General features: G+C 35.1%; 1 protein-coding gene across 1 annotated transcript in view; it reads right to left on the bottom strand.

Moving 5' to 3' along the window:
* The window catches only part of LOC121375551 (transcription factor SPT20 homolog), a 50708-nt gene extending 26303 nt beyond the window's left edge, over positions 1-24405 (bottom strand). Inside the window, exons 1-15 of the mRNA XM_041503054.1 lie at positions 24377-24405; positions 21241-21338; positions 19217-19290; positions 18255-18321; positions 16827-16982; positions 14590-14625; positions 12941-12979; positions 12350-12463; positions 11338-11531; positions 10427-10580; positions 9068-9124; positions 8428-8487; positions 7406-7569; positions 5477-5509; positions 4847-5054 (exon numbers count right to left, since the gene is read on the bottom strand). Coding sequence (XP_041358988.1) covers positions 4847-5054; positions 5477-5509; positions 7406-7569; positions 8428-8487; positions 9068-9124; positions 10427-10580; positions 11338-11531; positions 12350-12463; positions 12941-12979; positions 14590-14625; positions 16827-16982; positions 18255-18321; positions 19217-19290; positions 21241-21279 — 1395 coding nt within the window. The 5' untranslated portion in view covers positions 21280-21338; positions 24377-24405. The remainder of the gene's footprint in view (positions 1-4846; positions 5055-5476; positions 5510-7405; positions 7570-8427; positions 8488-9067; positions 9125-10426; positions 10581-11337; positions 11532-12349; positions 12464-12940; positions 12980-14589; positions 14626-16826; positions 16983-18254; positions 18322-19216; positions 19291-21240; positions 21339-24376) is intronic.
* Between the last annotated feature and the right edge of the window lie 783 nt (positions 24406-25188).

Raw genomic sequence — 25188 nt, 5'->3', positions numbered from 1 at the left:
GTAAATGTAAACATAACTTAGTTGGACGTAAATCTACGATTTAACATTCTCACTGGAGTAATTAATAAAAACACATTAGAAACGATGGCTACTGGGTAAATAACAAATGCGCAAAACGCAATTTTGTTTGTCGTCTGCTAACAATAACATTGCGAACAGTGAACCATGGCATTTTGGTATTGGTGGGGATCCGCGTTTTGGTACGAACTTGAGGACATTTCTTAAAAAGGAAAAGATAACTCAGGAGAAATTGGCCAAGTCGAAAACATCCGTTCGATCACGAACAAAAATATGTTCAATCCGTGGGCGTTCGCCATAGCAAACTGCTTCATTTATTGGAAATGCTGCTAGTTTCCGTAAATAATAGTAAATAACGGCGATCGTGCTTGATTTATTATATGTACACAACTTACGTGCAGCGTTAGTTGCAACCTGAGGCACTCTTATATTTACGTCCAACTTTATACGTAACTTACGTTTTCGTTGTTTCGTGAATAGCTCTTCAGTCGTAGATTTACGTTTACGTGTAAAACTAGGCTTACGATATTTTGTGAATATGGGTCCTGCCCGGCATCACAAACAAAACACAAAGGACAGGGATGCTAGAGAAGAAACCCAGCCACCATGTAGCACTGATCTACAGGCAATGCAAATTATACTGCAGCCATTGATAAACTAGTTTCAGGATAATGTGACATTGGCAGGAAGGCACATACCACAGCATTTGCAGATCTCTGTTTTGTGTGCTTGGTAATACATACCACAGCATCAAATGAAGCATTTGTGGAGCATTATCACATAAGCAGTGTTCAACATGTGACAGTGTTTAATAAACTACAGTCCATCCCATCCTCGTACAAAAGTGGTTTTTGTAAATAATTTCAGTTTGGTTTGACATATGAAGAAAAGTAAAAGTGTTTTGGAAATAAGAAATCAAATACTATTTTTGTGTGCAGTTTAGAAAATAATCGGCTCAGAAATAAATAACTTGTAGTAAATTCCATAGTATGAAAAAAGGCATTTCATGTGGGATGGGCTATAGTAGTGGAGAGGTGTCAAATACCTGGCAGAAGATACCACAGCATTGTAAAATAGACTTTATTCAATAATCGTACTTTAGTCAATTGATATGTTGCACTGAAATGATGATAAAGAATGGAACTGGAATCACAGACCTTCGTTTTTGAAGTGCACAAATGCGATTGTCCCTACATGTAAGCGCACTCCTAGATTCAAAGACCACACAAGCTGTTTGAACAAACCACACTTCCTCTATAACTCCAACTGGTTTGAGGAGTGCAATTTTCTGGTCCTCAATATTTTAATGATTGCGATTTTTCACACCTAGTTTTTCCAAATCAAAAGCAGGCCATTGGATTTCAATTTTCATGGGAAACACTTTTTCGGTTCCTTGCCTTGTGATCATGGGAACACATCGGAAACTGTTTTAAAAATATATATATATTATTTTTGTTGAACAGTCGTACTCGATATAATAATCATGGGAATCGATATTTCAGTTCTGTGATTTTACTGACACGCTACCAACACGGTACCGGAAAGAATTATTTCCATGAAATCAGAGTGCCTGAAAAGTCTGACATCACGAACCACTTCTTCATGGGATATATCACTTTGATGTGAACCAAGATATATTTTAAACCATATTCGCAATAGTAAGTGTTGGTACATACAGCAACTTGAGGAGAATGGGATCTCTGAGAGAGGAATATTCAAATTCATTTAATAAACCCACTGTGCAGCACGTTCATTTACAGGGCATCACATAACAAATCTTTCAAACACTAGATATAGAGAAGAAAATGACATTTACAAAAACAAAAATGAGAAAAAGACGCCACAAACATTCAACACAGAGGCAGAGACATTTTTTGTTAGGACATCACAAACATATACAGATGATGATAATGAGATAAAAGGTGAATCAGCAGTATTTGCTGTCAGTATGGGACTACTTGACAGGAATGTACTCCACACTTGCTATTTGTTAGTTAGAAACATTTACAGGCTTTTCAAAAATAGGACAATGAACCAAAATGGCTGTGCAGGGTTTTGAAAAGTAGCACTAAAAAAAATCCTGAAAAGTTTTGAAAAAAAATAGCACAAAAAGTAGTGAAAGGTTTACAGGGTTTTGAATAAAGGACAAAACACCCTGAAAACTTTACAAGGTTTTGAAAATAGAATTGAAAAATCCAGAAAATTGCAGTGTTTTGAAAACCAGTGCTGAAAAAGTAGAACAAAGAATCAAAAACACTTTGCAGGGTTTTGAAAACGAGAACAAACACTCCAAAAAATTTCACAGGGTTTTGAAAAATAGAACCAATCCAAAACATTTCACAGGGTTTTGAAAAATAGAACCAATCCAAAAAACTTTGCAGGGTTTTGAAAAATAGAAGCAATCCAGAAAACATTGCAGGGTTTTGAATACCAGGGTGTAACTGTGAGCGTTTCATCAAAGAACAGGACAAGAACAGGTTTCTGAATGCACTAAAATGAGGAATTCTGGAACACATGCTGCAACATGTAACCAGTGTTTTAAACTTACTGAGCATGAGACAGTTTTGTCCACCAAGCACTTGCACAAGGCAAGTTTTGCCTAACCCATTATTCATTTGGATTAAAACTAGAAGTGCTAAGAATCAGCTGGCATTTGATCTTCAATTATAACTAATTTGCACAAACCGATCAACTTTCGATTACACAATCCATTAGGACTATATGAATGATTTGAATTATTAGGCTTATGCGCTCCTCAGCAATTGTCAAGTTCCCCAAGATAAGACCTATAAATTTCCAATCTTACCACTGATACCTATTCAATATTTGATTTCTAATATACAGCATTTAATAAACATGTTGTATGGCACCATTCCATAACAACTGTATCACATACCAAAGTATTTAACAAAGCAACTGTAAACTAGGCTATAATACACAACAGAATTTAGTAAACGAGTGGTGGAATGTTTTCATATGTGTAAACTTGCAGATACCAAGCTAATAAACAAGTTGATTGGCACAATTTCACTAAAAAGCACACGCCACAGCATTCAAATAAACCAGTTGTGAAATAGTTGTGGAAGAGCAAGGTAACACACACCCCAGCATTTAATTTTTTGTTTAACCAGTAGCAGCAGTCACTGGATCAGAATTAATATTTATCAAAAAAAATACAGTACACAACATCATGATTAGCACACCAAGATAGCAATAGACTGTCAAAGTCATAATCAACTAACATCTATTACATGCATTATACATAATTATATATGTTAACAAAAAAATTAAAAAGTGCAAATAAATACTAAAAATCGTATTTTATGCCTCAAAAATATGTACTCAAAATATTTTCTATGAAATTTGTATGAACATTTTACCATTTGTGGTGTTTTAAAAACAATTGAGCTTTTTGTTCTACTACATCGAAAAAAAAGTTATTTGTAAATTACGTGTCATTTATCATGTCAAGCAGTCCATCCTTAGGTTCCCTCAATACATGGGAAAAAGATTAAAACAAATTAAATACCAAAATATTTTTATGTGCAACTTATTTAGGTTTTTCTTTTTTAGAAATAAATAGATCACCAAAAATACACGCAGTCAAAACTAAATGTCATCTGCTAGACCAGTCAGAAAAAATGTTTCAACTTATTTTCGTGCTTATATCCAATTACAGTTCAAGCATGCTGTCCTGGGTACCATCTCAGCTATCTGCGCTGTCTGTCCAAGACAGTTGGTTAGTTGTTAGTGAGAGAGAAGAGTGTGTAGTTGTCTTACACCTACCCACTGAGTCATTAAAACTCGCTCTGGGTGGAAACAGGTACGGGCTGCGAACCATGTACCTAACAGCAGCTTTATGTCCGATAGCCTAACCACGACACCACCAAGGCCAGTGTCGGAAATGAAAATGTTATTAAATTTGAAGGGAGATAACTATGTTTGAGGGTTTTGGTGTTTATTTCTCCCTACTGTTGTGGAGGCCGGGATGGATTATACAGATTATTTGATACGGCTAAAGGCAAACCCTGACCCCGATACATCTCTTCATCTATTGTAATGGGAAGCTTTTTTAAAAATAATTTTGGGGAGGGATTATAAGGGATTTCGCTATTGCCTGTCAAACATTTTTATAATTCTGACATACAGTCTCAACAGGAAATCTGCTACATTTTTATAATTCTGACATACAGTCTCAACAGGAAATCTGCTCCATTTTTATAATTCTGACATACAGTCTCAACAGGAAATCTGCTACATTTTTATAATTCTGACATACAGTCTCAACAGGAAATCTGCTACATTTTTATAATTCTGACATACAGTCTCAACAGGAAATCTGCTACATTTTTCCTTTAGCAGCAAGAGATCTATATGCACTTTCGACACAGACAGGACAGCACATATCACAACATTTGATATAGCAATTGTGAAACATTGATTGGGACAGGACTCTGATCAATGAACATGTCTGTCTTTTCATCTTACATGAATCGGCTAACACAACCAACTATTTTAGCCATGTGACAGTCAGTATGATCTTTTTTTTTGTACATTAAACTTAGAAAGAAAAAAAATTAAAGTCAAGAAAAATAATGCAACCCACTATTTTAGGAAGGTGACAGTATGATCAATTTTTTTTAGCATATAATTTTTTTCTTTTAAAGATAAACAAAGGTAACAATCCCACTAGTTTAGGAATGTGACAGTCAAGTATCATCTATCTTTTTTTATTATACTGAAAAAAGAAGGAGGAATTATGGAATGAAAAAAGAAGAATATGACTGACGGTGACCTGACCGAGTGTGTGCTGCCTCAGACTAGTTACCTGTGTTGTGATGGTGGCCGCCACGCTGGCCTGCTGTTTCAACAGAGCTTGTGCATTGGTTATCTGGATGGTTGTGGCACCACACGTGTTCATCGACTGCAGGGTCTGGGTGTACGTCACACTCGGAGGCTGGTTCGGTTTCTGAGTCATTATCTTCACAGACTTCCGGCCTTCTTCAGTGAACAGTTCCTTGAACTGCTCAAAATATCTTTTCGTGGAAAAAAAACATTTTGTCAGTACTAGAAAATACATACCGCTCTCTAATAATTAAAAATGTGTATTCAAGAATTAAAAATGTGTATCCCATTAACAAATTAAAATGTGTATCACATTTTCAGGTTAAGCAAAATTATTTCGAGTCACTCATTACATTATGACCATGTAAATTATGTTTTAAATTGGAGTGCCAATGAAAAGTAGGTTATACGAAACTAGACTGTGCAAGTGACACACGAACGAAATGATCATTTGTGCAATATTCTGAATGTTACAGTGTATGAATATTCACTAAATTTAAAACATGTTCAGTTTCTAGTTCTAGTAAACAAACATTATTTTTATTTCTATTTGAGAATCTATAAACAAAGTAATTTTTTTATCCAACTAATAAAATATGGGTACAGTACTTACTTATCAACATTTTCTTTGGACCCCAGAGTAAACCTGTAAATATAAACTGTGACTAGTGAATGGTATCAAATGAAAGACACTCTTTACATGATTTTAATTTAACTTTTTAATTTTTATATTTAACATTGATCATCAATTCATTCATAAATTTACCTTTGTTTGACACCCAATATGATGGGGTATTGTTAAACATTCACCCATTCATGTATTCAAATCAGTGTGCGATTTTGAGGAGAGTCCTGGACCCCGAGGAGTCTCAAAAATCATGAAGGACTCTCTAGCCTGGCTAGCATATGAGCCTGCATGGCTCGTAAAAGTTATTTGTACAAATTACATTGATTCTTCAAAATGACACTGTCAACATATATCTCAAAATCCTGGGAAACCAGTATTGAATAGAGATCTTTTCCATGGTTTCCTGCAAAACATTTAGTGTATCTTCTGTTCTACTGGAGACACATGGTAGAGCTCGCTGGGTTGGTGGTGGGCTCTAAAGATTTGCAAATAGCTAGTCCTTATGACACTTAACATTTTTTAACCAAAATCGCACACTGCAAATGTATGACATATATTAGTTTTTATAAATATGTTACATCATCAAGACTGCCGATATGAAAACCTGAAGGAATTTGTTTAGAATACATCAAGAAGTATGTTTTGAAAATGTTAGAAATAAATATTTATTCACAGAGAATTACTTCTTTCTTTTTTTTAAACACATAAGACATTTATATTTTAATTCTTTCTTTAACCTTCGAAGTCACGCCAGTCGACATACTGTACACTGTATACAGTGCATTTCCTAATTCATATTTCTTGCTGTTTTGCACACGACACTCACCGGAAACAAATTAACAGGAAACAGAAGACAACTCACTTTCCTGTATCTTTAGTTTTTGGTTTTGGAATTTTTACAAGTATTTTCACTTGACAACAATGGCAGCACATCGCAGTCATTGTCAGGGATCGATAGCTGACTGTGACAGCTAATTTGATATTAAATTTGATCATTCGAAAATCACCAAATATTTTTTTTTTAATCTGATCAGAAAACTAGTTATTGGGAATAATGGACATAAATACTGGACAGATGGCCACAAATGCCCATAAGTAAATGGGACTTTTTAGATTTTTTGACAAATTTTAATCAACATTAACTATTCTAAAATATCATAAAAATTTAAAAATTCCAGGAAAATAATACTTACCGATTCAAATATGAACTTTATTTTATATATTTATAAAACATTTAAGTGAATATGTGAGTAAAAATTATAAATTTGTACCCAGTCAATGTGGTTTTTGTCAAAAATTAATCTAATAGTCTAAAGGTTACAAAAAAAAAAAAAAAGTCATTTCAACAGCTAATCAGTTCCCCGTGACCAGTATATTAAAAGCTGGTGTGTGCTGTTTTGTCTATTGGACGGTTTTTATAGAAGACCCCTAGCTGCTATTCAGGAGAAGTAGCCTATCTAGTCATAACAGAATAGATCTTTAGCATACTCAAGACAACCATTCAGTAACATTAGAAAAGTACACAAATTTACAAAAAGTGAGCGATTAAGATGACAAAACATTACATATAATATGTAATAAAAGACACAGTCAAAGGTTTTCAGATCAGGACTTGGGGTTTAACATGCGCATTCACAGCAAGCTGTTGTAGCACACGCCTGTCATGGGAAAAGGGTTGGGGTCTTTTTTTCTTTTTTTTAGGAAGAACACATCTGTTTATAACATTAATAAACTGGAACAATTTTCTTAGTGTGTCAGCATCATTGCAGTTAAACAAATGTCAAAATTACTATGTCAGGAATTAAACATCTTTAAATAAACCATCCTTTCCTTTCCCAAATGCTCTTTCTCATATTAGAACTGTTCCCATTATTGGTGCTTTGACCCGGTTTCAGCTGATTGACATGGACTCACTTGCAGACATTTCCATCGCTGGGTTTGTCCGAATTGAAGTTGTAGTCGAGGTACAGCTCCCCATGAAAGATGCTCGTAACGGGGTTTTGACGTATTGTGATTTTAGCCATGATCTTGTGGTCTTGTGTCGGGTCTCGCTCTAGCGTGTGCTCCTCAACCAATACCTGCAAATAACAAAACACATAATGCGCTGGGCTTAGATTCCAAGTTAAAAACAAAGAAATCTTTGAACTTCTAGGGATCATACTAAGTGGGACTGTAACAATATTTTATCTTATCTCATGTAGCACCTCTAGAGTCCATGCTCATGATCATTTCTCTCATGGTCTGGTTTCTGTTCTAAAAGTGGTTTTAACTGATCGCATTGTGAGTATCAGTTATAACTTCCTTGCTCGGCCATACATAACAAGAATTGTTTATCTGGTCACTGGTCACTGTCCAGCTGATGACACTATCTGACCACTTGTCTCAAGTTGGTGACATGTATATATCTCACATATTAATATCTTATAGTGTCACACTGATCCATCATCAGTAGTTGAGAAGTATAGGTGTTTAGAGGTGCCTCCTAATGTCAGAACTGACCATTAAACACTCTCCAAAGAGGTAAGACTAATGTTGTGTTCACTTGGTTCTCCAAATTGTAAACAGGACTTCACCAAGTGGAGAGCATTCAAGTGATTTATATACAATCTGCACATTCACTCTAATCTTACACACCCAAATATTCATAATTACACGGATGATGTGTTTTTGTTCGGCCATTTTTTCCATTTGTGAAGACTGAGACAGAAAATCCCACCCCAGTTCACAATTTGTTTTCACAGGTTATTTCACCTAACAAATGCTCTTGACAGCTTATGAATTGGGAAATATGATATGCACGACTTCAAATGAATGCAGCCTAAGCCCACAGCAAAAGCTAATGGGAAATCACCTGTTGCAATTGTAGACATAAGGACTCAAATGTGGAGGTGGCTGCTAAGTACGATAACAAAAAAATTAAATACTATTTCACGTACCAATGGCTGGTTTGTTGAAGATGTTGATGGTTTCTCAATGGCTTTAGCAAACTTGTCAACCTGTCAAGATTAAAACAAATAAAAATTACTAAATGAATTATCAATCCTATTAAATACAAATCAAAGAGCATTTTAGGAACAAGAAAGTGATGTCCATAAGGGTTATCTGCTCTTTGCATGCATCCAAATTATCCCAAAGCCTTTTTTCATATATAAAAAATGATGAAATGTTCATTACATAGTTTAATCATTGTTTGTTAGATATCAAACAGTAAACTGTGCCATTTTAAATAAGATGTCACATAACCATCACTGCTGATGAAAGAAAAGTAATATGTTTTGTAGTGCAATAGCTCTAGCACTGATTCTCATGCAGTATTTCACATAATCCTAAAAAGGAAAACATTTTGCTTTTTGTTTTGTCTTTTCCGAAGTAAAAAAAAAAAATTGGATATTAAATTAGCTTGTATTTTGCACCATGTTTATGTCGTGTGTTAAATAATTTATATTGTCATGAGCTTCTGTGAGTGTCAATGAAAATTATTTCACGTGCGACAAAAACTTGACACATGGCAAAAGTAATACCTATATCTTTCCCTTTTATTTGATCAAGGCGAGAGAAAACCTCTGTAGTACATACCTCAATTGTCTCTGGGGGCTGCAGCTGTACAATCCTTTGTTTCCACATGTCAACATTCTGCAAGGATAATTTGTAATATCTTGTACTTCAATTCAAATTACATTAACATGTGTGGGACTGAACATGAACGTGAACTGTTTTTACATTTTTCAGGCATTGTGTGTGACTGAGTGTTTCTGAATCATTCTGTCTGTCATTGATTACCTTGTGGGATCAACTACTAGTTTAATAAATATTAGGAAAACTCAACTTGGTGTGTCAAGGGAATTGTTTTCAGGTTTGTTGGTATGGAAATAAACACACCTTCATGTTGTCAAGCTATTTGTAAGTGTAATAACTGTTCATTTTTAAGACGATGCCACATGATACAAGTGCCTCGTACAAGAACAGCCAATTGTGACAAGACAACAGTATGATTTCATCGGTTGCTATGTAATCGACTATTCTCGTACAAGACACTCATATGTCATGTGGTGTCACCTTTCGTACATAGTGGTTATATAAAGTGCAGTTTCTACTGTAATAATGAAAAAATACATTATTATATAAATAAAAAAACTGATATATGTGTTCATCATAATACAATAAATTTCAATAACTGAATAAATTATTATATGTTTTACAGTCTATAAATGAAATTTCATCTATTTGACATTATATCTCTTCTTATGAAGGCCTTCTCTAAAATAATCATTCTACTGTAACAAGAAGGAAAGAAATATTTTATTTAACGACGCACTCAACACATTTTGTTTTACGGTTATATGGCGTCAGACATATGGTTAAGGACCACACAAATATTGAGGTAGGAAACCCGCTGTCGCCACTTCATAGGCTACTCTTTTCGATTAGCAGCAAGGGATCTTTTATATGCACCATCCCACACACAGGGTAGCACAAACCACGGTCTTTGATATATACTGATGGAAAGAAATAAAGGATCAAGAAATAACAAGAAATAATGACTGCATTAAAAATCAATTAATATTGTCAGAAGTTGACTGGGAACATATAGGCAGCACATTCAACACTACAGACATTCAGTCCCACATTACAACTTGGTATGAAATACAGACCTTACTACGCTAGTTGTGAATTAAATTTGGTCTACAATTTGATGTGTTCCTTTATTTCTTTCCATCAGTACACCAGTCGTGGTGCACTGGCTGGAACGAGAAATAACCTAATCGGCCCACCAACGGGGATCGATCCCAGACTGACCACGCATCGAGCGGGCGCTTTACTACTGGGCTACGTCCCGGCCCCCTGCTGTAACAAATGCAGGCTTTCCATAAAAACAAATGTTTCTCCTGTAACAACTGTTTATAACTCATTAAATAAAAATTTAGAAATGCATACCGATTTGGCAACTTTCAAGTTAATGGGTGGAGTGCCCCTGCTGCGGTCCCTCTTTCGATGTAGAAAGTCAAATAACTTGAGTTCTTTAGGAGCTGGGGCCTGGGCCAATTTTCTCTTCTTGTTGATTGCTGCCTGGCTGTACTTACGCACCGATCTGAAATGTCAACACATACCTTTACTACTACTAATTTTTAAAAGGCTATGGCGTAACTGATTGTTTTAAATGTTGATAAAAGATTCAGTAATACTTCTGTGGGAGATTAAATCATTGCAGTGGATGTTCAAATGTTAAGAGGTCAGGTTAATGCATCAACAAAAAGGTGTACACTATTTATTAATATTACTTACTTTTGGAAATGATTCATTGCATTACCCATAAATCCATAGACAGGAATGCACATACCACAGCCTTTGACCAGTTGTGGTGCACTAGTTGGAACAAGAAAAACCCAGTCAGTTGACTGGATCCACCGAGGTGGTTCGATCCTGCTGCAATGCAAGCACCTCAGGGGAGCACTCAACAGACTGAGCTAAATCCCGACCACACCCATAACAAAGACAATGACTACACCAGTTTTGTTTAATCATGTTTGAAAATAATTATTTCTGAATAAAAATACAATTGATCCTCTCTGATTAGTTGATAGTCATAAAAAATTAGTTACATTACACAGAAATTGAAATCTAGGAGCATCAATCCACAAACAAGAATTCTGCAGAATTGAACATCTTGCCTTCTATAAAATACTTCAGTGCAATGTAATAAATACCATAGGTGCAACCACAAACCAAGTTTCATTGATCTCAGACTTAGTTTGTCAAAAACTGATTTAAACACAGATCTTTAACCACAATCTTCAACCTTAAATGCCATTAAATAAAGATATTAACATAAAATGTAAGAAATTGACCTTTTTAAAATGGGATTATTCAGTTGTTTCTGGTCAAACTGGAGTCTGTTGTTAACAAACAGCACTGCTGGGGAAGGGTCAAGACACAGCGGCTCTTCCGTTTCCAGCAGCAACCGACTCTCCAGTTGGAATATATCATCCTGCGTCCACCTGTGACCGTCGTTGGTGATGGCGTTGATATCACACAGCAGGGACTGCAACACAAACAATAGCAAATACATTGCTGTGTCTTAAAGGTGCAACAATGTATGGTATTTCACACTAAGACTTACTCTCGTGCTCAAATTTACTTCATTACTGGAAATATTTCCTCTCGGTTTTTGTCAATCAACAAAATGTTTAATTTTACACATCATGTTTCAGATGCTGTTATTAATATGCACATTTCCACATCATTTTATATTTTATTCAACAGTAACCTATCTTCAATATTAGCATATAATCTGTTTTGTATTATATCTACTGGGATGAGATCATTTAACGCCTGTAATTTTTTCTAACATATAAAAGTATAATATACTGATTTGCTAATAGTATTATTACACTTAACTAGACTAAGAATGAAAGAAATGTTTTATTTAACGACGCACGCAACACATTTTATTTACGGTTATATGGCGTCAGACATATGGTTAAGGACCACACAGATTTTGAAAGGAAACCCGCTGTCGCCACTACATGGGCTACTCTTCTAATTAGCAGCAAGGGATCTTTTATTTGCGCTTCCCACAGACAGGATAGCACAAACCATGGCCTTTGTTGAACCAGTTATAGATCACTGGTCGGTGCAAGTGGTTTACACCTACCCATTGAGCCTTGCGGAGCACTCACTCAGGGTTTGGAGTCGGTATCTGGATTAAAAATTCCATGCCTCGACTGGGATCCGAACCCAGTACCTACCAGCCTGTAGACCGATGGCCTACCACGACGCCACCGAGGCCAGTAGACTAAGAATGAATTAAATACTTCCATCTGTTTCAAACCAACCATAATACCACAATGTAAAACATACCTGTGGTGTTGGTTTGAGCAAAATGTACTGGGAATCATGGTCGTGTATTGCACTTGTAGAACGTCGGAAGTCACGAATCTCAACAATAATACATCCACTATAGAAGAAATTAACCTAGCGAAAACAGGAAATAAAAAATTAACATTATGAAAAGGTGTGAACAACAAAGTCAAGACAAATAAACTGAACCTACATTAGACAATCCAAGCTACATTGAAATGGTTATAAAGTGAAAATTAAGATCTATGGGTTTAAAATACAGTCCAACATATAAAAAAAATTCAGCAAAATTAAATGTCTCACCTACCATGAAATATGTTGGTGCACTGCGATGAAGATCCATAGGTGCAACTACATGTATAAACCTAGTTGACCTAGGACTTACAGTTTGTGAGAAACTGATCTAAATCCAAAACTTTAACATTGATGCCACTGCCGCTTCATAAAGACGAGACAAAAATTACAAATACCATTTTATCAAAGTGTGAGCTTTTTAATTATAAACTGAACTGGTGAAAATCAAAACAATATATGATCTCACACTTCATTATAAACATTTTATTAGTGATGTCAGTCTAATCAGTCACATACCTGAGCTTTCTCTAGCAAATCTACTAGAAACGGAGGTAACTGCAAAAGTAAGAAAAAAGTAAAAACATATTGTAAAAGTCACGCCTACTGCTACATGTATATCAAACACAATTTTTTTTAATGTGTTTTGCAATCAATCTCAAGCAACAAAAAGCTAAAAATAAAAAAAACATCTTGGTTACGCTTGAAATATGTGGGTACAAGCAATTTTTGCATTAACAACTTTTTAGTGGTGATATTTTCAAAAACAAAATGCTACACAGATCATCAATAAATGTACAAGTATGATTAACAAGTATACTCAATTAAGAGTCACTGAACTTGTTAATAATTCTTTGCTAGTGTCAGACTATTTTAGCAAGTTTTCATCAGAGTACTTCTAAACATTATTTCAGTAAAATCTGACCAGTGATACACACAAAAACTTTGAACAGTGTTTTTCAGGCATTTATGAAAACTGCCAAACTGTGCATTCTGCAAGGATTCATCACACAATGGTTTGTAACAATATGTGTCACGTTGTTCATAATGATACATGTAATTTGTTTCACTTCACTCTAAATTGCTGTTTAATCGAGTTTAAGACACGTGCCACAACATCGACAATTGAGTGTTTTGGGTTGGTTTTTTTACTATATTTAAAGAAACATTCTGAAAATATCTACTGGTTCTTAATTACTTTGACTAAGTATAGTTAGTACTGAATTAGCTACCATGTATCTTCAAATGTAAAATCAAGCTCTCTGAAGTTCTACACATTATCATGGGACATGTTAATTTCTCTCTTTATTATTCTATTTTGAGTCCTGGGCTATCAAAGAAAATATAAATTCCACTGCCAACCATTTTAATACATGTATGTAAATTCATGAGCTTCTTTGTGGTTTGAAAGATATGCAACAAAACTTTTAATCTCTATGTGTATCATCAAAAAGAAAAGATAAGTAAAGTAAAGTTTGTTTTATTTAACGACGCCACTAGAGCACACTGATTTTTTATCTTATCATCGGCTATTGGACGTCAAACATATGGTCATTTTGACACTGTTTTAAAGAGGAAACCCGCTGTCGCCACATAGGCTACTCTTTTTTCGACAGGCAGCAAGGGATCTTTTATTTGCGCTTCCCACAGGCAGGATAGCACAAACCGTGGCCTTTGTTGAACCAGTTATGGATCACTGGTCGGTGCAAGTGGTTTACACCTACCCATTGAGCCTTGCGGAGCACTCACTCAGGGTTTGGAGTCGGTATCTGGATTAAAAATCCCATGCCTCGACTGGGATCCGAACCCAGTACCTACCAGCCTGTAGACCGATGGCCTGCCACGACGCCACCGAGGCTGGTCAAAAGAAAAGATAAAGGAACTCAAAAGCCATTAGTAAGAATCCCAAATACAAAGTGTCTTTGTTTTGTTGGGGTTTTGTTTTTTTGTGGGGAGGGAGGTGGTGGGGTTTTTTGTTGGTTTGTTGTTGGGGTTTTTTGTCCTTTTTTTTTTAAAGCTGTATACTCTAGATATCCCTAACTCTTAAAACCTGTATCACATGTACCCCAGGATGAGCCATCATGGAGCCCTGGTTCATTTCCAACAGTATGTGTGCCGATGCATATCAAACAAAAATCAAACTAAAATGCAAGTAGGGCATATATTACCTGAGCTGCATCAATGTATTCCAGGAGTTCTAATTCCTACAACGAAAACAAGTTTAAATTAACTGTACTTTTAATTATAGAAAAAACTGCCAGAACAAGGCCATAACTAAGGGTGTGCAGTCCTCCTTGCTTCAAACAAAAAGTGAAAATGAGTCCTTTTTACTGGATTATTTATCTAGGTACATAGATTAATTAAAGAATTAAATTAATAAAAATGTAAGAATACAATAACTTGTTGATTTTTAAAGGGACATACCCTAGTTTCAACCCGTGAAAATTAACACTAAGTTTATTTAATCTACAAACATGTAACACATTTGGATAAAGTTACAATTGAGTGAAACATGAGTCTGTGACTTTGACATGGTGAAATACCTTCTAAAAATAGACCAAAACTCAAATCCACAAATGTTACTTCTCAGACGCACGTGCGTTTTTAAAAATATGTGAAATGCATTTTGTGATATTAAAAACACTAGGATAATCAAAAACACTTCGAATGTACGGAAATGGATAATCTAAACAATAAAATCTAAGTAAAGTATGATTTAAGTTATCGAAAACGGTTATAATAATCAAAAATATGCATTAGTGTTTAAAATGTCCCTTTAAAGGGACACACCCTAGTTACATTTATTTGTTAACCATTACGGCGTTGTTTTTCGCTATTAAACCCCATTTTTCACAAATACAATTGCACTTTACTTACATTTTATTATTTAGAATACACATTTCCATTCACCTGAAGTGCTTTTTGGTAATCCTGATGTTTGTAAAACCACGAAATGCATTTTTTGCATTTTTTCACAAGACGTGTTGTCGAGAAAAAAACGTTAAGCAAGCGAGGTCCAATCTATTTTTAGAGGGGATATTTCCATTTCAATGTCACAGACGTTGGTATATCACGTGACCGTTATCATTTTGGTTCGGTTTGTTTTCTCGTGCACGGTTCGCGCAATCAACATCCAATTTGTTGTTGTTCATTTGTGAGATTTTTCTTCACAGTTCGTGAACATTTTCAGTAACAATAAAGTTCAGACAAGTAAGTGTCTCAATACAAAACGTTACAAACCCTTAAAACCAATAATTTTGCTAAGTCTTACGATATCTGGAGAGGGGATACAACCAGGACAGAACAGTTGGAACATGTCCAGGAGAGGTGAAACGAATGCACCCCAAGTCTGTGAAATTTGTCGTGACGTAGGCATTGTTGTGCTACGAGCGACATCTACCGGTGACATCAGAATACAAACTTTCAAAATTATTTCAAGCAATTGGGACATGGGGATTCCCATGGTATTTATCGATATAAAACCTGCTTTTTCACTCCATTTGATAAAAACGTGATCTAAGTGTGTTACAGGTTTGTAGATCAACCAAATTCCATTTATTTTCACTGGATGGAACTAGGGTGTGCGGCTTTAATATTTATTTAACATGAATTTAGATGGACATACACAGGAGCAACTATGATCATTGAGGCTACTATATGTACATGTACATGTAGTTTGTGACAAATAAAGCTCAACAAAAAAACTTAACATTGAGATTTTTCGACAAAAATTGATGCAACCTTTAACACAGGGAAAAAAAACCCAGCAACATATTTTTCTTTTTTAATCAGTCATGGTGATACAACAAATTAATATTTCAGTACATCTCTATAATTACACGTATACATGGATGGAAAAGAAATAAAGGATCACACCAACGCTAACAGGAGAAAGTAACTACAACCACTACACTACAACCTGCCTACTGTCAGGAAGGCAACTCTGTAACTGACATACAATCCGATATTACTGACATTCAGTCCCATATTACATCTCTATACTGAAATACAGACATTACAATGCTACTAGCTACTACATGTGGTCTACAATATTCCAAGTGCTCCCTTTTTTCTTAGGATCAGTATATCAGTATAGTTATAGACCTAAGCCCTTAACAAAATTCTGCATTTGTACTTATGTAACACAGGCCATAGGATTTCAAAGTTCATGGGAAATACCTTTTTGGTTCCATGCCTTGTGATTATGGGAACCCATCGAAAACGGTTTTTAAAAAATAATTACAAATATATTATTTTGGTTGAATAGTCATACTTGATATAATAATCATGGGAAACAAAATTTTGATTCTGTGATTTTTACCTTCACGCTACTGATACGGTACCGGAAATGATTGTTTCCGTGAAATATGAGGGCCTGGTAATAGGGCTTTCCTGTGATTCATACCTCGTATGGAAGTTTGATGGTCTCCGACTCTATTCCATTCCTAGCTTTCAACACAAGAGAATATCCTTCATTTGCCGGATACAGGTTCAGAATAAGGCAGTTGAGTTTTTCTCGTTTCATCAGCTTAGCCAGAATATGACTAGCATAACATAGTTCCTGTAAATTTAATTCTCAACAATATAATTCATATAGCGAATATATATTACTATATATGATAGAACAGCAATGATATTAATTTGGAATTTAGTTATGAGCTGTTTTAAAAGCTGCGTGTATACTAAAATGGCAAACATAATGTTTTGACAAACTGTTTTACAATGCAAGCAGTTATATTTCCACAGGTATGTAAATATAAAACATAATTCTAAAAAGAAGATCATCTACATGTATAATAATTTAACAAGGTAAAGTTGCTGCAATAATTTGTTGGGTTTTTTTATTGCTTTGTAATATTTCTTTTTCACTTGCCAACATAAACTATTTTCATGTAAATAGTTACTGCACATACATGTTCACTATGTTTTAAAAAGTTATGTTTTTGTTTGATCATTAATCATCAGCTATTGGATGTCAAACATTTGGCAATTCTGATATATATATATATATATAGTCTTAGAAGAAACCCACTACATATATTTCAATTAGCAGCAAGGGATCTTTTATATGCAATTCCCAACAGGCAGAACAGCATACCACAACATATGATATACCAGTTGTGGGGCACTGGTTACAATGGGGAAAACCCACTCAGAGAAGTAGTTCAGCAAAAGCTTCAATCCCATGATCCAAGCACCTCAGGCAAGTATTTTACTGTAATTATGTTCTAAAACGGGCACAGGATTTAGCCCAGTCGGTTGAGTGCTCGCTTGAGGTGCCTGCATCGCAGGATTGAACCAGTTCGATGAATCCATTCAATTAATTAGGGGTTTTCTCGTTCCAACCAGTGCACCACAACTGGTCAAAGACCATGGTATATGCTTTCCTGTCTGTGGGAACGTGCATATAAAAGAGCCATCTCTGCATTAGCAAAAATGTTGCGGGTTTCCTCTGATAATTATATGTCAGAATACCAAATGTTTGACATCCAATATCTGATGATTAATTAACCAATGTGCTCTAGTGGTGTTGTTAAACAAAACAAACTTTAACAAACTTTTTTTTTATGTTCTAAAACAAGTGGCTACATGTAGGCTAGGCAAATATATCAAAGCAAAACTCCACTGTCTAGCAGTTGTTCTGTGCTGCATTCCAATAAAATTCAACAGATAAAACAACCTGACTTTAAGAAGGCAAGCAATCAGTCTTGCTAGACTGGTTTTTTGCATCATACATTAGATGAAAGTCATATGATAGAAGACCACAGCACCAGTCAATTAGTTTGTGAGTGCTTGGCCTGATTAAAATGTAGACAGCAGTCTTCATATTTACCTTGTCTTCTGGCTGTTTTTCACATTCTTCTATGTACAATTCCAACAACTTCTGATGAATCGATTTTCTGATTACATATATGAAATTAAAAAACATATCATAACTCAACAAATAATACCTACAGGTATAAACAACACACTTGTCCAATAGACCACCGTATAAAAATAATTAAAAATATATCATAAATGATAAAATAATTAAAATACCTGTCCATAATTAAAAAAACAAATAAACAAATGTACACTATGTCAGAGAATATAATAAGAAAGCATTTATAGCATATATACATGTGTATCGGTCTCAGTATTTATATACATGTATGCACAAAAATTATGATACAGATTTAATTTGATAATTATCTTCATACTCATACAGACAGACAGACAAACTGATTATTAATGCCTCAGCTCAGTTAAAACATTACTAAACGCAATAAAATCTAAAATAGCACTCAGTCACTCCACATATACATACATGTAATATATATCTAAAGTTCTACTACAGGTACATGTAAGATTCAAGCATGCTATCATGGGCAAACAAATCAGAAACCTAGACTGCCAGCACTGACAGATGCTATTCTTACTGACAGATCTGGATGTTCTCAAAAGATAGAAAAGCACACACGTATTGCACTTACAAACCAGACGAGGACTTGTTTTTTAATGGAAATCTGGGAATTCTAATTGAATTAACTAGTCACATACGATACCACACTGTTACAACACCATTTAAAAATGGACTCGTGTGGATTGCCATGATATATAAAGTTGCGGGAATTCAAATACATACTGGTAGAATTTGAAGGAAAATTATGCCTGCAGTCACTAACTGCTGATATGATATTGACCCAAGGGGTTTAATGAGGAGGTGCATTACTACAAGACGTACAGAACTGATTAACTACAGTAAATATCTCTTTCCAAGTACATATATACATATATAACAACAGACAAACTCACCCTTTATTGCTCCCAGGATTACCCGCAGAGTTAAGCAGAGTTTTTGGCTGTTGTTTGCTGCATTCCACCAGGTACTAGTGAAAAATAAAAACATTATCACACAATACATATATTATTATTTTTAATACCAATCAAAGTATCTACTACACATCAGATCAGTGTTGTGTTCTTCCAAAATGTAGGTATAACCAGTATCGACACTTTTGTTTGGGATCAGTTGGTATTTCATCATAGATTGTCAGTTATATTACTTTGTACTTATAAGCAACTGATCAACGTCTGATTACACAATTATATAATGCTAAACAAGACAATTTGCCCATATAAAATTGTGTTTCCTGACGATGTAATGTTTATGTTCATCCAACATTCTATTGTAATGAATGTAATGGAAATTTAATTATATTGTCATGAAAGTCAAACTTGATCAGTAACAGTACATGATAAAGCTACACACAAAATTTCAGCTCAATATTTTGAAGCATTGCGAAAAAAAGTCTGGAAAAAACATTCAAAAGCCATAACTGTGTTAAAAATAGGTAAATTGCCATTAGAGTCAAACTTGATCTGTAACAATACATGATAAAGCTATATACAAAATTTTAGCTCTTGAAATATCTTGAGGCATTATGGAACAAATGTCCAGAAAACTACATGTGGGACAGACGGACAGACAGACAGGACAGAGATGAAAGCCTACATGTATAGTCCCCTCTGGTTGGACCAGTAAGGGATTAACAAGCATTCTGAGAGAACTGCTAAAACAATACATGTTCCCTACAGGGTCCAACAAATTTCTGTATCTCCTAAGTTCAAGGGTGATAACTCTGTTAAAAATGGGTAAATCGCCATGGAAGTCAAATGTGTTTTGTAACTGTTCATGAGAAAGCTATACACAAAATTTCAGCTTAATATCTTGAGGCATTGAAGAAAAAAAAAAGAATTTGGAAACCTATATGTGGGACACACAGACAGATGGATGGATGGACAAAACTATAGTCACCTCCAGTTGGACGAGTTGGGAACAAATAATAACGTGCTTGAAATATACAAGTATACAGGATCTCAAGTGCTACAATTAGCATGTCAGTTATCGTGCTGCATGGGCCCCTGTTTTATGCAGCGATCTTAGCTCTAAGATCACCTAAAGTGCATAAGTTAATCCAGCCATAAGGTAGCTGTGCACTTATGATGACATTAGCACTAAGATCGCTTCATAAAATGGGGACCAGAACTACAATAGACTAAATTGCTCCAATTATACAATTATATCGGCAACATTCAATTTCAAATCCTATGAGGTTTTTTAAATGTTTATATTCATGTACACACATGCAACATCATGTATTATTTGCTGGAACGATATATATAGACAATAACTTACGAGTTATGAGGAATTACGGATTATATGTCCCGAGTGAAATTAATGTTGTCCGTCACGAGCTTTAGCGAGTGACCGACAACATTAATTTCACAAGGGACAGATAATCCTTAATTCCGTGTATCGAGTGGGTTATTGTATTTATTGCCCATAGTGTAAATAGTTTCGAAACTTAAACTTTAAACTTCTTACATGACACAAACTATATAATATTTATACAAGACATGAAAGTCTAAATGAATGAAAAGCAATGACGTCAAAAGCTATCTTTAGGTACACAAATCAAATGTAAGCAAGAGAGGTCACATTCGTAATGAACCGATGTTTCTAGTGGGAAGTGAATGAACTACAAATAAATTAGTTTTGAGCATGTTTAATTATTAACAAACTGGTGGAGCTAAATGTTTTGTAAAATTTCATCAACGAGAGACGACAGTCGAGGAAACCGATGACATCACCAAACTAACATCATGATGTCAGCGGGGAAAGATAGCTTCTATCGTTCCCTAGGGAACGATAGAAAATATATTCACCTGCATCTCACTGCCCATATGGGTAATAAACAGGTATAGTCACATACATATTTAGGTACACATCAAGTATTCGTTGCTAAACAGTGTAATATACAGTTAGTGTCACATACCTCTGCATATTCTACGTCTCTGTCCAAACTGCCAGCCATGAAAATCTTTGCTATGTGTAGATAATCATGGTAATCATGGTCATTTCAGTGACCTGCAACTGAATATACAATGTACAAATAGTATTAGTTTTATATTATTTGGTATTAAAAAACCAATAATCAAACATGTACATGCATGTCCAGTCACCCTATAGGTTGACCAGTTCAGAAGTTTGTGGGACACACAACAGTAACATATCTTAAATTTAACACTTTATTCTATGTTCTGCAGTAACAGAAAGAGGACAATATTTCAAAATTTGTGACAGCCAAAAGTCAAGTATACATTATTTTTAAAAAGGTAGCCACTGCTCAATTACAAGAATTATAATTGTGTAACCTAGCTCATACATTTTCCTCAAATTAGCATTGAAATTAGGTAGCTTCAGGATATTGGTTCACTATGTTATATCAAATAACCGATTGGCAGTGATTACAATTTTAAAACCATTACACAAGGCTTGAGTCAAATTTGGTGTCTGTGCCTAAATAAATTGCTTTAGTTGCATTGTGCGACCGGAAAAATTGGTCATTATTCTATCAAAAGAAAGAAAGAAATGTTTTATTTAATGACGCACTCAACACATTTTATTTACGGTTATATGGCATCAGACATATGGTTAAGGACCACATAGATCTTGAAAGGAAACCTGCTGTCGCCACTACATGGGCTACTCTTCCGATTAGCAGCAAGGGATCTTTTATTTGCGCTTCCCACAGGCAGGACAGCACAAACCATAGTCTTTGTTGAACCAGTTATGGATCACTGGTCGGTGCAAGTGGTTTACACCTACCCATTGAGCCTCAGGGTTTGGAAGTCGGTATCTGGATTAAAAATCCCATGCCTCGACTGGGATTCAAACCCATTACCTACCAGCCTGTAGACCGATGGCCACCACAACGCCACCGAGGCCGGTTTATTCTATCAGGGCTAGCTCTGAACTCACCAACTGCAAATTTCTAATACAACTGGCAAATTTTATTTTAATTTGGCAAAATAATCTCATTAATTAAATTATATTTTGTTAGAATTTTTGAAGTTGAATAGATAATTTGGCATAATTTTCTGCTAACGTAGAGCTAGCCCTGTTATATATATAAGATTTATTCAGTTACTGTCACCAACTGCACATCCAAAAGCACTAACATGTAATTTGTAACACGGGTAATTTAATTTACACATGGTCTTAATTTTGTCTTCTCTAGTATTACTCCACAAAACTACTTGTAATCTTGTTCATCAAACTGATGGAGTTCAGTTGATTAAATTTTATATAAGTAATATATCATTGCATGGTCATTTTAATTCGGCTGTGCACATCAAAAACATGATAATTGGCTTCTAAACACAGTGCATTAAATACCTGCAACCACACATAACCTGAAGTCATAAATCAATGTTTTGCTCCTGCTTTTCTTAGTTTAAGCGTACTGTGCGCCTAGCTAAAAAGGTTATCTTTGACTCTTGCGATGATTCAGGTGAAATGTTGTTCTCTGGATTATCCTACAAGTGAATAACTTGTGATTAAGAATCAGTATCTTGTCTAGTGGCATGACATGCTGCTTGACATTCCTCACAAATCTCCATATGAAGTAAACATCACCATCTACAACTCATTTTTTATTTGTAGATTTAAAAAATTTACTAACCATTTAATAAAAATGTCATGGTACGAAATGATTGTAATATCAAGTCAGTTCAGGGCTTAAACTTAACAATGGCACCAACGGTACCAATGGCAATTGCCATCATTGTGATATAAATTGCCATCGGCACTCTTGTGCCGTGGGATAAAAATTACTGCTGTCACAGTGAAGCTCCCGAATAATGGCAAAAGGTATACACCAAAGTGTGTACATAAGGGATTTTTTATAATGCACTTTCCCAGACAGAACACATACCATGGCCTTTGACCAGTTGTGATGCACTGGTTGGAATGAGAAAAAACCCAATGAGTTGAATTAATCAACCGAGGTGGTTCGATCCTGCGACAAGCAATGTATCGTACATGTAATATTATTTTGTAATAGGCACTACTGTTCTGACACCACTCAGTATTGTGTAAACCTGTGAACCAGGCTACCCCATAAACTGGTCTATTTACATTTGACTTGTTTTTAAGGAATCTGCATACGAATATGTTTATACATTTAGGAAACGTATATACACAACCGCCATTTTGCATTGTGCGCACTATATTAAATGGCGTGTAATATTAAACAAACCTAAATAAACCAGTTTTAGACTGCTGTCATTGTCAAAGTCTTGTATGCTTTGCAGATTCATTGCATAAGAGTTTTGGTGACGTCATGTGACACTTTTGAAAATAATAGCCCAGTTTACAGGTGTAGCGAAGAATGTCAACATTAGACTACGACATGCATTTAATCTCGTCACAACCGAAAATGGCGTGAATATTAACATTTGTTGGTTGATTTTGACCATAAAATTAACAAGGTAAAACATTATTTTATCAAATCAATCTTACATTACAATGCGCGTGTGCAGAAACCATTTCCCATTTTAAAATAGGTCGGTTCACAGTTAGGCCTACTCGAGGATACATAGGCCTATTCATGTTTACATTAACTTGATTATGAAAAGAAATGACTGTATATAATTGTACGAAAATTACCATAGTATAAAATCACTTTTTGCAATTCAACTGTATGAAGGATTTCGATGCCACAATCATAATCATCATCACTAATCATAATTATCATTATTATTATAATGGGGAACAGAAATTGCAGTTTCAACTAATAATGAGTTGCATATAATTAAAACTACTACAGTATAAAACCTGCAGTTCTAACTACTACAAGAACCTGTCGGTACAATGTTCAATCAATTCGGTTCATGGTTTAATCGAATGAATAGACGCGCTAAGAATAGGGAAGACTTCAAGACGGGGTAGGTTGACATTTTAATTTTGACTCCTTTGGACAAAGCCTATAACTTATAAGTACAATATCGATAACAAAGCCTAACGTATTAAATAACAACATCCCAAAACATGCAATGAACAACAGGCATACTCGGTCATTATATTACGCTTTTGGCCGGTATGACATTTTATAATTAGTTGCAACTTACACAAACCGTGATAAAACATCTTGTACCGGAAATAGAAAGGTAATATGAGTTACTTCCCTTTATGTATATATATATATATAGGTTATTAAAATTTAAAGGCACAACCTCGATCGTCTTTCCAGCATCTAACATGATAAGACCGGCCTCGGTGGCGTCGTGGTTAGGCCATCGGTCTACAGGCTGGAAGGTACTGGGTTCAGATTCCAGTCGAGGCATGGGATTTTTAATCCAGATAATGAATCCAAACCCTGAGTAAGTGCTCCGCAAGCCTCAATGGGTAGGTGTAAACCACTTGCACCGACCAGTGATCCATAACTGGTTTAACAAAGGCCATGGTTTGTGCTATCCTGCCTGTGGGAAGCGCAAATAAAAGATCCCTTGCTGCTAATCGGAAGAGTAGCCCATGTAGTGGCGACAGCGGGTTTCCTCTCAAAATCTGTGTGGTCCTTAACCATATGTCTGATGACATATAACTGTAAATAAAATGTGTTGAGTGCGTCGTTAAATAAAACACTTCTTTCTAACATGATAAAGTAATAGTAATCAGATAATCAAAAGAGTAACACAATTGCAATTTAACATATTCATATATTTAACTTATAGGGAACTGTCCATGAAAAAATAACTGTCGATATTTTAAAGCTTCAATTAATTAGGGTACTTTTCTCTAAAGGAAAATATAAGAATGGCGTCTCACATGAAGAAAACAAAAGCTGATGGTTTGTTATAATATATATGTGTGTGTGTGTGTGTGTGTGTGTGTGTGTGTGTGTGCGTGTGTGTGTGTGTGTTGAATTAGACTAGATATCATA

This window comes from Gigantopelta aegis, chromosome 6 (assembly GCF_016097555.1).
Source record: "Gigantopelta aegis isolate Gae_Host chromosome 6, Gae_host_genome, whole genome shotgun sequence".
Lineage (NCBI taxonomy): Eukaryota > Metazoa > Mollusca > Gastropoda > Neomphalida > Peltospiridae > Gigantopelta > Gigantopelta aegis.
The sequence above is the reverse complement of the archived record's forward strand: the minus strand, read 5'-3'. Positions and strand labels throughout refer to the sequence as shown.